At 41.2% G+C, this 14,967-nt stretch overlaps 1 protein-coding gene across 3 annotated transcripts in view; it reads left to right on the plus strand.

The window, feature by feature from the left end:
- Positions 1-14,967, plus strand: part of Dsor1 (mitogen-activated protein kinase kinase 1) — a 161,948-nt gene that overhangs the window by 39,149 nt on the left and 107,832 nt on the right. For all 3 annotated transcript variants that reach the window (XR_011392201.1, XM_070086823.1, XM_070086824.1), the window contains exons 3-4: positions 4,493-4,606; positions 12,755-12,867. Coding sequence is in view for 2 of the 3 variants with exons in the window: in XM_070086823.1 (XP_069942924.1) it covers positions 4,493-4,606; positions 12,755-12,867 (227 nt within the window). In the remaining variant the exon portion in view is untranslated. The remainder of the gene's footprint in view (positions 1-4,492; positions 4,607-12,754; positions 12,868-14,967) is intronic.

Below are 14,967 nucleotides of genomic sequence, written 5' to 3' on the forward strand. Positions count from 1 at the left end.
ATGTATAGTTCCTTTATATAAGGGGAAGGGGGATAAAGAGATTGTAAAAATTATAGAGGAATTAGTTTACTGAGTATTCCAGGAAAAGTGCACGGTAGGGTTATTATTGAAAGAATTAGAGGTAAGACAGAATGTAGGATTGCGGATGAGCAAGGAGGTTTGAGAGTGGGTAAGGGATGTGTAAATCAAGCGTTTACATTGAAGCATATATGTGAACAGTACAGTGGACCCCCGCATACCGTACGCATTGCATACCGTACAATCCGCATACCGGATGCTTTGATCGCTAAAATTTTGCCTCGCATACCGTCCAAAAACCCGCTCACCGCCCTTCGTCCAAGACGCGTCCAATGTGCGGCCTGAGCCAGCCTCATATGTTCCGCCGGTGGCATTGTTTACCAGCCAGCCTCCGCGGTAACATCCAAGCATACAATCGGAATATTTCGTATTATTACAGTGTTTTCGGTGCTTTTTCTGGAAAATAAGTGACCATGGGCCCCAAGAAAGCTTCTAGTTCCAACCCTACAGCAATAAGGGTGAGAATTCCAATAGAGATGAAGAAAGAGATCATTGATAAGTATGAAAGTGGAGTGCGTGTCGCCGACCTGGTCAGGTTGTACAAGAAACCCAAATCAACCATCTCTACTATTGTGGGCAACAGAAAGGCAATCAAGGAAGCTGTTCCTGCCAAAGGTTTAACTGTGTTTTCGAAACAGAGATCGCAAGTGATGGAAGATGTTGAGAGACTCTTATTGGTGTGGATAAATGAAAAACAGCTAGCAGGAGATAGCGTTTCTCAAGCGATCATAAGCGAAAAGGCTAGGAAGTTGCATGACGATTTAATTAAAAAAATGCCTGCGACTAGTGATGATGTGAGTGAATTTAAGGCCAGCAAAGGTTGGTTTGAGAGATTTAATAGGCGTAGTGGCATACATAGTGTGATAAGGCATGGTGAGGCTGCCAGTTCGGACCACAAAGCAGCTGAAAAATATGTGCAGGAATTCAAGGAGTACATAGACAGTGAAGGACTGAAACCTGAACAAGTGTTTAATTGTGATGAAACAGGCCTGTTTTGGAAGAAAATGCCAAGCAGGACCTACATTACTCAGGAGGAAAAGGCACTCCCAGGACATAAGCCTATGAAAGACAGGCTTACTCTGTTGATGTGTTCCAATGCTACTGGTGATTGCAAAGTGAAGCCTTTATTAGTGTATCACTCTGAAACTCCCAGAGCGTTCAGGCAAAAGAATGTCCTCAAGGAGAATTTGTGTGTGCTGTGGAGGGCAAACAGTAAGGCATGGGTCACTAGGGACTTTTTCTATGACTGGTTACACCATGCATTTGCCCCCAATGTGAAAGATTACCTAACTGAAAAGAAATTAGAACTTAAGTGCCTCCTGGTGTTAGACAATGCCCCTGGTCATCCTATAGACGTGGCAGAGTGACTTTATGGGGACATGAAATTCATTAAGGTCAAGTTTTTGCCTCCTAATACCACTCCTCTCCTGCAGCCCATGGACCAGCAGGTTATTGCAAACTTCAAAAAACTGTACACAAAAGCTCTGTTTGAAAGGTGCTTTGTAGTGACCTCAGAAACTCAACTGACTCTAAGAGACTTTTGGAGAGATCACTTTAATACCCTCAATTGTATAAACCTTATAGGTAAGGCTTGGGAGGGAGTGACTAAGAGGACCTTGAACTCTGCTTGGAAGAAACTGTGGCCAGAATGTGTAGACAAAAGGGATTTTGAAGGGTTTGAGGCTAACCCTGAGAGGATTATGCCAGTTGAGGAATCCATTGTGGCATTGGGAAAGTCCTTAGGGTTGGAGGTTAGTGGGGATGATGTGGAAGAGTTGGTGGAGGAGGACAATGAAAAACTAACCACTGATGAGCTGATAGATCAACTTCAACAACAAGAGGCCAGACCTGAGGAAACTGGTTCGAAGGAGGGGAGAGAGAAATTGAAGAAATTGCCTACTACAAAGATTAAGGAAATCTGTGCAAAGTGGCTTGAAGTGCAAACCTTCATGGATGAAAATCACCCTCACACAGCTATTGCAAGCCGTGCTGGTGACTATTACACTGACAATGTTGTGAAACACTTTAGGGAAGTCATAAAGGAACGAGAGGTACAGGCCACTATGGACAGATATGTTGTGCGAAAGAAGTCCAGTGACTCTGAAGCTGGTCCTAGTGGCATTAAAAGAAGAAAGGAAGTAACCCCAGAAAAGGACTCGACACCTCAAGTCTTAATGGAAGGGGATTCCCCTTCTAAATACTAACACTCTCTCTCTCTCCTCCTCCCATCCCATCAATCATCACCAGATCTTCAATAAAAGTAAGTGTCATGTAATTGTGCATGCCTTTTTCAGTTTGTGTGTATTAAAATTAACATTTCATGTGGTAAAATTTTTTTTTTATACTTTTGGGTGTCTTGCACGGATTAATTTGATTTCCATTATTTCTTATCGGGAAAATTCATTCGCATACCGAACATTTCGCATAACAGCCAGCCCTCTTGCACAGATTAAGGTCGCTATGCGGGGGTCCACTGTATTTAGATAAAGGTAGGGAAGTTTTCATTGCCTTTATGGATTTAGAAAAGGCATATGATAGTGGATAGGGGAGCAATGTGGCAGATGTTGCAAGTATATGAAAAAGGTAGTAAGTTATTAACCCTTTGACTGTTTTGGTCATATAGTATATACATCTTACGAGTCGGTGTTTCGGACGTATATGTACTCGGTAATTCTAGTGGCTTCAAATCAAGCAGGAGAAAGCTGGTAGGCCCACATGTGAGAGAATGGATCTGTGTGGTCATTGTGCACCACATAAAAAAAATCCTGCAGCACTCAGTACATAATGTGAAAAGAAAAACTGACTTTTTTTTTTTTTTTTTTTTTTATACTAAAACGCCGACTTTGAGGTGTATTTTCATATAGTATTTATTGTTGTATACTCGTTTTCATGGTCTCGCGTGGTAAAGTGGAAAACATATTGCAGAAACAGAGATGATTTTGATTAGTTTCACTATGAAAACGACTTTGATATTGAGCTAAAAGTAGAGGAAATGTTCGATTTTTACCAGTGTTCAAGAGTAAGCAAATCACACCACACATCCAATGCACGTCAACTGGGGAGTCTAATATTTTTTCACTAGTACACTGATATTATTTATACCATTTTTACAATAATGCAGTAGTCTGCATAACAGTAAATTTGTATTATAGTAAATAAGAGGGGCCTAGAGATGTGACTAATGAATAGAGGATGTTATTTTAGTACCAATAATGTCTACATTGTTTATTCCGGACTCTATTTTGAAATTGGCATCTTTTTTAATTTGTGTGAAATTGGCCAAATTGCCAATTTTTGACCACTATTGGATAGTTCAAATCGGTAAATGGGCAGTTTCTTGTAATCAACTGATAGAAAAAATTGAGTTCTAAAGAAATAGCTATGAATTTGGTCTTCTGGAACAACGGAATTGGCCAAAAACAGGGCGTGGCTTCCAGGACTTTGAACTCTGCTTGGAGAAAATTGTGGCCAGATTGTGTCTGCAACAAAGATTTTGAAGGGTTTGAGGCTGACCCTGACAACTCTATGCCAGTTGTGGAATCTATTGTGGTATTGGGGAATTCCATGGGGTTGGATGTGAGTTGCCAGGATGTGGGAGAGTTGGTGGAGGACCACAGTGAAAATCTAACCACTGAATAGCTGCAAGACCTTCATCTGCAACAGCAACAAACCACAACTCAGGAAATTGCTTCAGAGGAGGAGGTAGAGAGATGGAAGAAGGTGCCTTCTTCAAAGATTAAAGACATTTGTGCAAAGTGGAGTGAGGTGCTAACGTTTGTGGAAGAACATCACCCTGACAAAGTTGTTGCAAGCTGTGTCAGCAACTTGTACAATGACAGTGTCTTGTCCCACTTTAGGCAAATTTTAAAGAGCCACCAGAAATGGAGCTCTCTAGAACAGTTTTTTGAGCGACAGGGGTCCAGTGACTCTCAAGTTGGTCTTAGTGGCATTAAAAAACAAAGATGGGAAGTAACCCCAGTTAAGGACTTGGTAGCTAAAGTCTTTATGGAAGGGGATTCCCCTTCCAAACAGCAGTGTAACTTCTCCATCCTCTCCCCTCCTCCTGTCTTCCATACACCAACAAGAGTCTTCAGTAAAGGTAAGTGTGATATTATTATTTTATACATGATGTCTCATTTTTTTTTTATGTAAATCTATATTTAATGTTAAAAAAATCTTTTGTTAATACTTTTGGGTGTCTGGAACAAATTAATTGGAGTTACATTATTACTTATGGGCAAATGGTTTTGCCATTCGTAAAGTTTGCTTTTTGTCAGACTCTCTGGAATGGATTAATTATGAAATTCGAGGGTCACTGTATAATTTTTTCTTGATGTATATATGTATATAGGATGCCACTAGTTGAACAGTTTTTTTATTTACTACATATATAAATAGTGCTTTTTTTCTACAGATTGGTGAATTAAATGCTGATGACTTTGAAAAACTTGGTGAGCTGGGAGCAGGGAATGGAGGAGTGGTAAACAAGGAACGACACAAGCCGTCTGGGCTCATCATGGCACGGAAGGTGAGGCATTAATACAATGACCAGTGATGGTCTGCTTGATAAAATCTTAGCTACTGTGCAGTGAAAATAGTCAAAATACCATTTGCAAAATTTATGAATGGATTAAATGAGGCTAATAAAAAGTTACGAACAGTATTGTGCAGTGTACAGTTGACTGGTGATTAATTGCATTGTTGAGAATGGCATCTTATCAAAAAATTGTCTAAAATGAACTGAGGAACCTATGGAGAAATTGGGTTTTGTTTGTTAGAACCCCTCGAGAAAGACAACCAATTTTTTTTTAAAGCTTTGTGATTCGTCAGAAATAAAAGTTTTCTATTCATTATAGCTGTCATTGCTTGTTGATATGGAAAATGTGTGGGGAGGGTTGATGTGACCCTGTACAATGCCTGTGCAAACATATAACAGGCAGTTCCAAGGCTATTACCTGCCACAACTGTCTTCTGCAACAACAACAAAAAAAAAACTATCACCTGCAGACATCAGTAAAACTGCCATATATTACCAGCCATAAGACAAGTTTTTTTTAGTAAATAAATATGTCCAGAGTAATACCCACCATAATGTAAATGGAAACTATTCAAGAAAATACATATAAAAAAACATGATTTTGTCGTAGGGGTTCTTAAAGGAGATATTGAGGGTTGAAGATAGACACACTTGTTGGATGGTAACGATATATTGTCAGACTCTGGTAAAGGGAGATGTGTTCTAGCCTGGATGTCTTAAGTGTTGACTGAGCCGAGGTAGCTAGCTCGCCTCACACTCAAGCTGTATCCCGTGACGTCATACAGTCACAGGCCTAAAAGGGATCTCCTATCTAAAGCACATGGATGATACTATGATATGCTATACAACACAGGGATCAGCAACTATGCTGACAGCTCGGTCATGTTATGTACGTCGTCTCGACATACACTACTATCTTATAGGCTGAACAGGCAGGTGGTTCTGGGCTGATTCTAAACAATAACAAATTCATATATAACTTAGAACTAATGGATCGTATCATACTGGATGTTAACAAAATGAATTTTACGTAATGGGTGTTAACGTAATCACTTTTAACGTAATGAGTTTTAACGTAATGCATTACAAACTATAAGAACAAATCATTGTACAATATGGGATGGAATTGATCGATCGATCTGTATTCATGCACTCTACGGATTCTGAGGAAGAATATATACAGTGGACCCCCGGTTAACGATATTTTTTCACTCCAGAAGTATGTTCAGGTGCCAGTACTGACCGAATTTGTTCCCATAAGAAATATTGTGAAGTAGATTAGTCCATTTCAGACCCCCAAACATACACATACAAACGCACTTACATAAATACACTTACATAATTGGTCACATTCGGAGGTAATCGTTATGCGGGGGTCCACTGTATATATATATATATATATATATATATATATATATATATATATATATATATATATATATATATATATATATATATACAAGGTGAAATTAACAGCAAAGGCATCTGGTGCGCACTCGGATCATTACTGTCAAATTCTCAGAATACGGAGGGAACGTGAATACGAAAAAAAAACAAAAATTTTCTGAAATACTAATCAGTTAATAACAAACAGTTGACAATTTACTTCATCTCGGACATCTAGTTATACAGACTATGTACATTTAAACCCAATTCTGCGAGGGTTAGGTTTACATATGCAGAATGGTTATCATCTCTGGGAGGATCGAATTCCTCTGCAATGGCTAACACATGCCTTGACTGAGGGAGATCTGAACGAGCATCTACAAAAGATAAAGCTACATGGACGATCTGAACAAGTATCTACAAAAGATACAGCTACATTCACTAGCGACTGTGGAATTACTAACTCTTCTGCTGGGAGTGCTCAACTCGACTGTTCGATACAGTAATTCTTGGCGTATTACAAAGTCACTAATGGGTGCTGGTGGCTTCACAGTCAGAATAAGATCTTCCTGGAGCAGGAATCGAATCACCAGAACACATGGGATTGGTTCTTTCTTATTGGAGGAATGCACAAACTCGGTGGAGTGGATGACTCTCCCCGGTTGAAAAAATTAACGCTATAACACGCAATATGAGCAAGGGAGAACGAATCTTCTATCTCAAACTGCAAGCACAGGAGAAAATAAATGAACACGGTCAACAATGCTGATATTCAATCTGAGTCGCACACAGTGACACGAGGTATCAGCTATAAAGAAACTTCACTTACAAACGTTAACAGCATGTGAAAGTTACTCGAGAAATAACTTCTTACAATGCAATGAAAAGCAGGGGTGTCACTAGCACGTTAAGAGACCATACAATAAGTGTCAGGCCCGAGACTGTTCAACTGCCTCCCAGCATACATAAGGGGGATTACCAACAGACCCCTGGCAGTCTTCAAGCTGGCACTGGACAAGCACCTAAAGTCGGTTCCTGACCAGCCGGGCTGTGGCTCGTACGTTGGTTTGTGTGCAGCCAGCAGCAACAGCCTGGTTGATCAGGCTCTGATCCACCAGGAGGCCTGGTCACAGACCGGGCCGCGGGGGCGTTGACCCCCGGAACTCTCTCCAGGTAAACTCCAGGTAAACTGTCAACTAGGATGGGATCACCATCTGAAACATTAGGAACAACAACAGACACTCTAGTGAGAGCACTAGCTGTAACGGAGACGTCTTTCTGCAGACAGCATGTCACATCAACAAGAGATGGCATTACTAGTTTCAAGTAATCGTTTTCTGACAAGGCATCCCCTGTGGAGAAACTACTACTCGAACTAGCAGACATTGCAGGGATAGGCTGTGCACCCAAGGCAGTCTGAGTGTCCCCGGACACTTGAGGCAACGGAACACTATCTTGCAAGTCTGAAGGTGTAGGTGGAACACAGATGGGAGTGACAGAGTTACTAGTGCCTGACCGCTCGGCTACGTTAATAATGTGACAGTCTTGTCAAAGCTGTGTTTGTGTTGTTATTCTTGGGTTTAAAATGACAGGCCAAGTGGTTGTTTTGTCCATCTCATCACTGAAATTAAATATCAGAATGCTTTTTGTAAATATAAATTATTTTATACATATTAATAAGTTTATTACAATAAAAAATAAACTTATTTCCCTTGCATTTTCAGTGATAAAAATAACAGTAGCAGAGGGTGGTTGGAGGCTTGCACATTGGTAGCCCTTAACAACACCAAAAACCACTATTCACACATGTCCTTGTTTACTGCAAAATACTGTTGTACCAACTACACTGATGTGCTAATATACATGAAGTAGATACTGTATATACTTTACATTCAGGTTATTTACACATTTTGTCCCTGAAGTATGCAAGTACCATCTAGAGGTCCTTAAATTAGAGCCTGAGGAGTAAGTCAAGGGTCTTCTGTTTGATAATGCACCTGCTCATCCAAGGGCTGAAAAGCTAAACAGCACAGATGGTAAAATTAGGGTCATGTTTCTGTCCCCTAATACCACCTCCCTGATCCAGCCTATGGATCAAGAGGTTATTACAACCTGCTTGAGGCTGTACCAATCTAGCTACATACTTGAAGTACTGGTAGTGATTGAGTAGGATGAAGATTTGGAAATGGACACCAGAGGCCTTTGCATATTGAAGAACATCGAAAAGTATAACCTGAAATCTGTCATCCTTAACCTTGCAGCAGCATGGAGGTAACTGAAAAGGACAGCATTAGCTAAAGGTTGGAATTTTTTTTTTTATAGAACCTCGATACTGAGTTGGACTTTGAGAGGTTTGAGGACAGTGATTTTCATTGCACTCTAAAGAGGGCGAGAAAACAGAAGGTACAGAGTAAGATGTGATAGCATGGTTAGAATAAAATGGTGATCCTAATTACCAGATGTTGAGTGATGCAGAAATTCGCATAGAAGAACATGGTAGTTTTGATGATGAAGAAGAAGATATTAAGAGGCGACCAAAGCTATCAGTTGTATTAGATGTGATTGATATTCTCATCAAGTACACTGACCACTCTGACAAAAGTGAAGGCCTATTATCCACACTTAAAAATTCTTAGAGAATGTATCATAAGATACCAGCATCAGCGTGGCAAACAGTTGAAACTGGATTCATTCTTTAAACCTGTTCCTCTTTCAACTTTTCTGCCATCTACGTCTTCTCAGCCATTACATCCATGGGCTTTTGGAGCTCTGGTGGAATAATAGTCTTTGGAAGCAAAGTCATAGGTTTATTGGGTGTAAGGTACACAGGAGTTGATTGGTGCTAGCCCAATGCCAGTCCGGGAGGTCTGTGAGAGAGAGAGAGATAGATATATAGATAGAGAGAGATAGAGATAGAGATAGAGATAGATATAGATATAGATAGATGTACATGTTTGTAGAGGGGCCACAGATATATCAGATCACTTTTTAGTTGTAGCTACACTGAGAGTAAAAGGTAGATGGGATACAAGGAGAATAGAAGCATCAGGGAAGAGAGAGGTGAAGGTTTATAAACTAAAAGAGGAGGCAGTTAGGGTAAGATATAAACAGCTATTGGAAGATAGATGGGCTAATGAGAGCATAGGCAATGGGGTTGAAGAGGTATGGGGTCGGTTTAAAAATGTAGTGTTAGAGTGTTCAGCAGAAGTTTGTGGTTACAGGAAAGTGGGTGCGGGAGGGAAGAGGAGCGATTGGTGGAATGATGTAAAGAGAGTAGTAAGGGAGAAAAAGTTAGCATATGAGAAGTTTTTACAAAGTAGAAGTGATGCAAGGAGGGAAGAGTATATGGAGAAAAAGAGAGGTTAAGAGAGTGGTGAAGCAATGTAAAAAGAGAGCAAATGATAGAGTGGGTGAGATGTTATCAACAAATTTTGTTGAAAATAAGAAAAAGTTTTGGAGTGAGATTAACAAGCTGAGGAAGCCTAGAGAACAAATGGATTTGTCAGTTAAAAATAGGAGAGGAGAGTTATTAAATGGAGAGTTAGAGGTATTGGGAAGATGGAAGGAATATTTTGAGGAATTGTTAAATGTTGATGAAGATAGGGAAGCTGTGATTTCATGTATAGGGCAAGGAGAAATAACATCTTGCAGGAGTGAGGAAGAGTCAGTTGTGAGTGTGGGGGAAGTTCGTGAGGCAGTAGGTAAAATGAAAGGGGGTAAGGCAGCTGGGATTGATGGGATAAAGATAGAAATGTTAAAAGCAGGTGGGGATATAGTTTTGGAGTGGTTGGTGCTATTATTTAATAAATGTATGGAAGAGGGTAAGGTACCTAGGGATTGGCAGAGAGCATGCATAGTTTCTTTGTAAAAAGGCAAAGGGGACAAAAGAGAGTGCAAAAATTATAGGGGGATAAGTCTGTTGAGTATACCTGGTAAAGTGTATGGTAGGGTTATTATTGAAAGAATTAAGAGTAAGACGGAGAATAGAATAGCAGATGAACAAGGAGGCTTTAGGAAAGGTAGGGGGTGTGTGGACCAGGTGTTTACAGTGAAACATATAAGTGAACAGTATTTAGATAAGGCTAAAGAGGTTTTTGTGGCATTTATGGATTTGGAAAACGTGTATGACAGGGTGGATAGGGGGGCAATGTGGCAGATGTTGCAGGTGTAAGGTATAGGACTGCCTCCTATACCATTCACTGAAAGCAGTGAAGAGTTTTTACGAGGATAGTGAGGCTCAAGTTAGAGTATGTAGGAAAGAGGGAGATTATTTCCCAGTAAAAGTAGGCCTTAGACAAGGATGTGTGATGTCACTGTGGTTGTTTAATATATTTATAGATGGGGTTGTAAGAGAAGTAAATGCGAGGGTCTTGGCAAGAGGCGTGGAGTTAAAAGATAAAGAATCACACATAAAGTGGGAGTTGTCACAGTTGCTCTTTGCTGATGACACTGTGCTCTTGGGAGATTCTGAAGAGAAGTTGCAGAGGTTGGTGGATGAATTTGGTAGGGTATGTAAAAGAAGAAAATTAAAAGTGAATACAGGAAAGAGTAAGGTTATGAGGATAACAAAAAGATTAGGTGATGAATGATTGGATATCAGATTGGAGGGAGAGAGTATGGAGGAGGTGAATGTATTCAGATATTTGGGAGTGGACATGTCAACGGATGGATCTATTAAAGATGAGGTGAATCATAGAATTGATGAGGGGGAAAAGGGTGAGCGGTGCACTTAGGAGTCTATGGAGACAAAGAACTTTGTCCTTGGAGGCAAAGAGGGGAATGTATGAAAGTATAGTTTTACCAACGCTCTTATATGGTTGTGAAGCATGGGTGATGAATGTTGCAACGAGGAGAAGGCTGGAGGCAGTGGAGATGTCATGTCTGAGGGCAATGTGTGGCGTGAATATAATGCAGAGAATTCGTAGTTTGGAAGTTAGGAGGAGGTGTGGGATTGCCAAAACTGTTGTCCAGAGTACTGAGGAAGGGTTGTTGAGGTGGTTCGGACATGTAGAGAGAATGGAGCGAAACAAGAATGACTTCAAGAGTGTATCAGTCTGTAGTGGAAGGAAGGCGGGGTAGGGGTCAGCCTAGGAAAACTTGGAGGGAGGGGGTAAAGGAGGTTTTGCCTGCGAAGGGCTTGGACTTCCAGCAGGCATGCGTGAGCGTGTTTGATAGGAGTGAATGGAGACAAATGGTTTTTAATACTTGACGTGCTGTTGGAGTGTGAGCAAAGTAACATTTATGAAGGGATTCAGGGAAACTGGCAGGCCGGACTTGAGTCCTGGAGATGAGAAGTACAGTGCCTGCACTCTGAAGGAGGGGTGTTAATGTTGCAGTTTAAAAACTGGAGTGTAAAGCACCCTTCTGGCAAGACAGTGATGGAGTGAATGACGGTGAAAGTTTTTCTTTTTCAGGCCACCCTGCCTAGGTGGGAATAGGCCAGTGTGCTAATAAAAAAAATAAATAATAGATAGATAGAGAGATGGGGAGATAGATGGGGAGATAGAGAGATGGGGAGATAGAGAGATGGGGAGATAGAGAGATGGGGAGATAGAGAGATGGGGAGATAGAGAGATGGGGAGATAGAGAGATGGGGAGATAGAGAGATGGGGAGATAGAGAGATGGGGAGATAGAGAGATGGGGAGATAGAGAGATGGGGAGATAGAGAGATGGGGAGATAGAGAGATGGGGAGATAGAGAGATGGGGAGATAGAGAGAGAGAGAGAGAGATAGAGAGAGATAGAGAGAGATCGAGAGAGATAGAGAGAGATAGAGAGAGATCGAGAGATAGAGAGAGATCGAGATAGAGAGAGATCGAGATAGAGAGAGATCGAGATAGAGAGAGATCGAGATAGAGAGAGATCGAGATAGAGAGAGATCGAGAGATAGAGAGAGATCGAGAGATAGAGAGAGATCGAGAGATAGAGAGAGATCGAGAGATAGAGAGAGATCGAGAGATAGAGAGAGATCGAGAGATAGAGAGAGATCGAGAGATAGAGAGAGATCGAGAGATAGAGAGAGATAGAGAGAGATAGAGAGAGATCGAGAGATAGAGAGAGATCGAGAGATAGAGAGAGATCGAGAGATAGAGAGAGATAGAGAGATATAGATAGAGATAGAGAGATAGAGATAGAGATAGAGAGATAGAGATAGAGAGATAGAGATAGAGATAGATATGGGAGAAGAGTCTTTCCTGTCTGATCACTTGCCCAAGAGGGAGGATGAAAGAGAATCTGGTACACTGAGCTCTAAATTAAATTAGACCCACCAGATGGCAGTACAAGTGCTAGGGTGTGAAATATAAGGCCCAACAGATCTTCCATATATATCTTCTACTCTATCAAATGAGACCAAAAAACTAATAATACAACCATAAAACCCACATGAAAACATCGCAAAGTTGCTATTTTACACAAAACACTGTCGCAGTTTTTTCTTTTTTTCTCGTTATGCACTGTGTGCTGCAGGATTTTTTTTATACTGCTCACACTGACTACACAGATCCATTCTCTCATATGTAGGCTTACCAGCTTTCTCCTGCAAGATTGGAAGTTGCTAGAATTTTGGCATAGTTTTACTGGCCCGACCCTGGGTTCAAAGCCATAATTTTTACAGGACTGACCCTGAAAGGGTTAATGAGAGGTTTCACTGTACTGTATGCTAAAAAAAAAAAAAAAAAAAAAAAAAAGAGCATATCTTGAAGAAGAAACCTGTATCATCTGTCTTTGAACTACTAAAGACCTCTTTTTCAGTTAATACACTTAGAAGTGAAGCCAGCTGTGAGAAACCAAATAATACGTGAATTGAAGGTACTTCATGAATGCAACTCTCCATTCATTGTGGGATTCTATGGAGCGTTTTACAGGTTAGTTTTTTCTGGCGATATTTTCCTAGTTTTCAGTCTGAGAGTCTCTAAAAAGTACTATGTTTAAAGCAGTGAGTTACTCCTTAATTTAATAGTTTTCTTCTGTCTAAATAAAGTTTTTGAGATGCAGCAAAGCTGTCTTACTGAGTGTAACTTCCAAATTCTCTTGAAGTTTTTATATTTTTTTTTTCAATGAACCAGCTGTATCCCACCAAGGCAAGGTGATCCAAAAAGAAAAATGAAAGTTTCTCTTATAAATTTAGTAATGTATACAGGAGATGGGGTTACTAGCCTCTTGCTCCCGGCATTTTAGTTGCCTCTTACGACACACATGGCTTATGGAGGAAGACTTCTGTTCCACTTCCCCATGGAGGTAAGAGGAAATAAACAAGAACTATTAAGAAAATAGAAGAAAACCCAGAGGGGTGTGTATATATATATATGCTTGTACATGCACGTGTAGTGTGACCTAAATGTAAGTAGAAATAGAGAGGTTCCTGAAATCTTACATGTTTATGAGATATAAAAGAGAGACCAGCAATCCTACCATTACAGGTTTCCATTTTACTCACTTGGCAGTATGGTAGTACCTCCCTGGGTGGTTGCTGTCTACCGACCTACTACCTAGGATAGGGAATTTTACATTGTTTAATTAGCTTTTTCAATTTTTCCTTTTATGTTCACATAAACTGTTACTACATAATGATTATCCTCCACTGGTATTCTCCCTTCAAGGGAGTGCCTTGATAGCAGTGAATGGCTCTTCAACCAGGGAATTGGAGCTGCCTTCCACTTTGCTTCAGCTTTATTGCCTCCACTGGTATTCTAATCGTATAACAATGTACAGTAGGACCCCCGTGTCTGTAGATGATACGTTCCGAGGACCTGCTGTGGATACTGAACCATGGATGGTAGCAAACCCTATATAAAAGTCCTATACATATCTATTATAAAGTTTGATTGATAAATTAAGCACAAGTGGAGAATTATCTCTTTTTCACTGATGAGAAGCACTTCCTGGCTTCTCTTAGGCTTTAAAGAACTGCCAGCTTTTCTACTTCTGAGCTTTGGGGCCATTATTATGCAACATTAAGAGGTATTTTTGAGCCACAGTAAACCGTGGATAACTGAAACCACGGATACTGTATCAGTGAATATGGGGGTTCTACTGTATATTCTACAGTGGACCCCCGCATACCGTTGGCATCACATAATGTTAAATCCGCATACCGATACATTTTATCGCTAAGATTTTGCCTCGCATACCGCTAAAAAACCCGCTCAACACTATTCGTCCGAGACGCGTCTAATGTGCGGCCTGAGCCAGCCTCACATGTTCCGCTGGTGGCATTGTTTACAAGCCAGCCTCCGCGGTAACATCCAAGCATACAATCGTAACATTTCGTATTATTACAGTGTTTTTGGTGATTTTATCTGCAAAATAAGTGACCATGGGCCCCAAGAAAGCTTCTAGTGCCAACCCTGTGGTAAAAAGGGTGAGAAATATTATCGAAATACTGTGGTACCATGGTCAACTGCTGATGCTGTTGCTGCTGTAGCACCGTCAGCTGCTGCTGCTGCTGTAGCACCGTCAGCTGCTGCTGCTGCTGTACCACCGTCAGCTGCTGCTGCTGCTGTAGCACTGTCAGCTGCTGCTGCTGTAGCACCATCAGCTGCTGCTGCTGCTGTAGCACCGTCTGCTGCTGCTGTACCACCGTCAACTGCTGCTGTTGTACCGTCTGCTGCTGCTGTAGTACCGTCTGCTGCTGCTGTAGCATCGTCTGCTGCTGCTGTAGCATCGTCTGCTGCTGTTGTAGCACTGTCAGCTGCTGTTGCTGTAGCACAGTCAGCTGCTGCTGCTGCTGTACCACCGTCAGCTGCTGCTGCTGCTGTTGTAGTACCGTCTGCTGCTGTTGTAGTACCGTCTGCTGCTGCTGTAGCATTGTCTGCTGCTGCTGCAGCATTGTCTGCTGCTGCTGCTGCACTGTCAGCTGCTGCTGCTGCTGTAGCACTGTCAGCTGCTGCTGCTGCTGCACTGTCAGCTGCTGCTGCAGCACTGTCAGCTGCTGCTGCTGCTGCTGTACCACCGTCAGCTGCTGC

The sequence above is a fragment of the Cherax quadricarinatus genome, chromosome 19 (assembly GCF_038502225.1).
Source record: "Cherax quadricarinatus isolate ZL_2023a chromosome 19, ASM3850222v1, whole genome shotgun sequence".
Lineage (NCBI taxonomy): Eukaryota > Metazoa > Arthropoda > Malacostraca > Decapoda > Parastacidae > Cherax > Cherax quadricarinatus.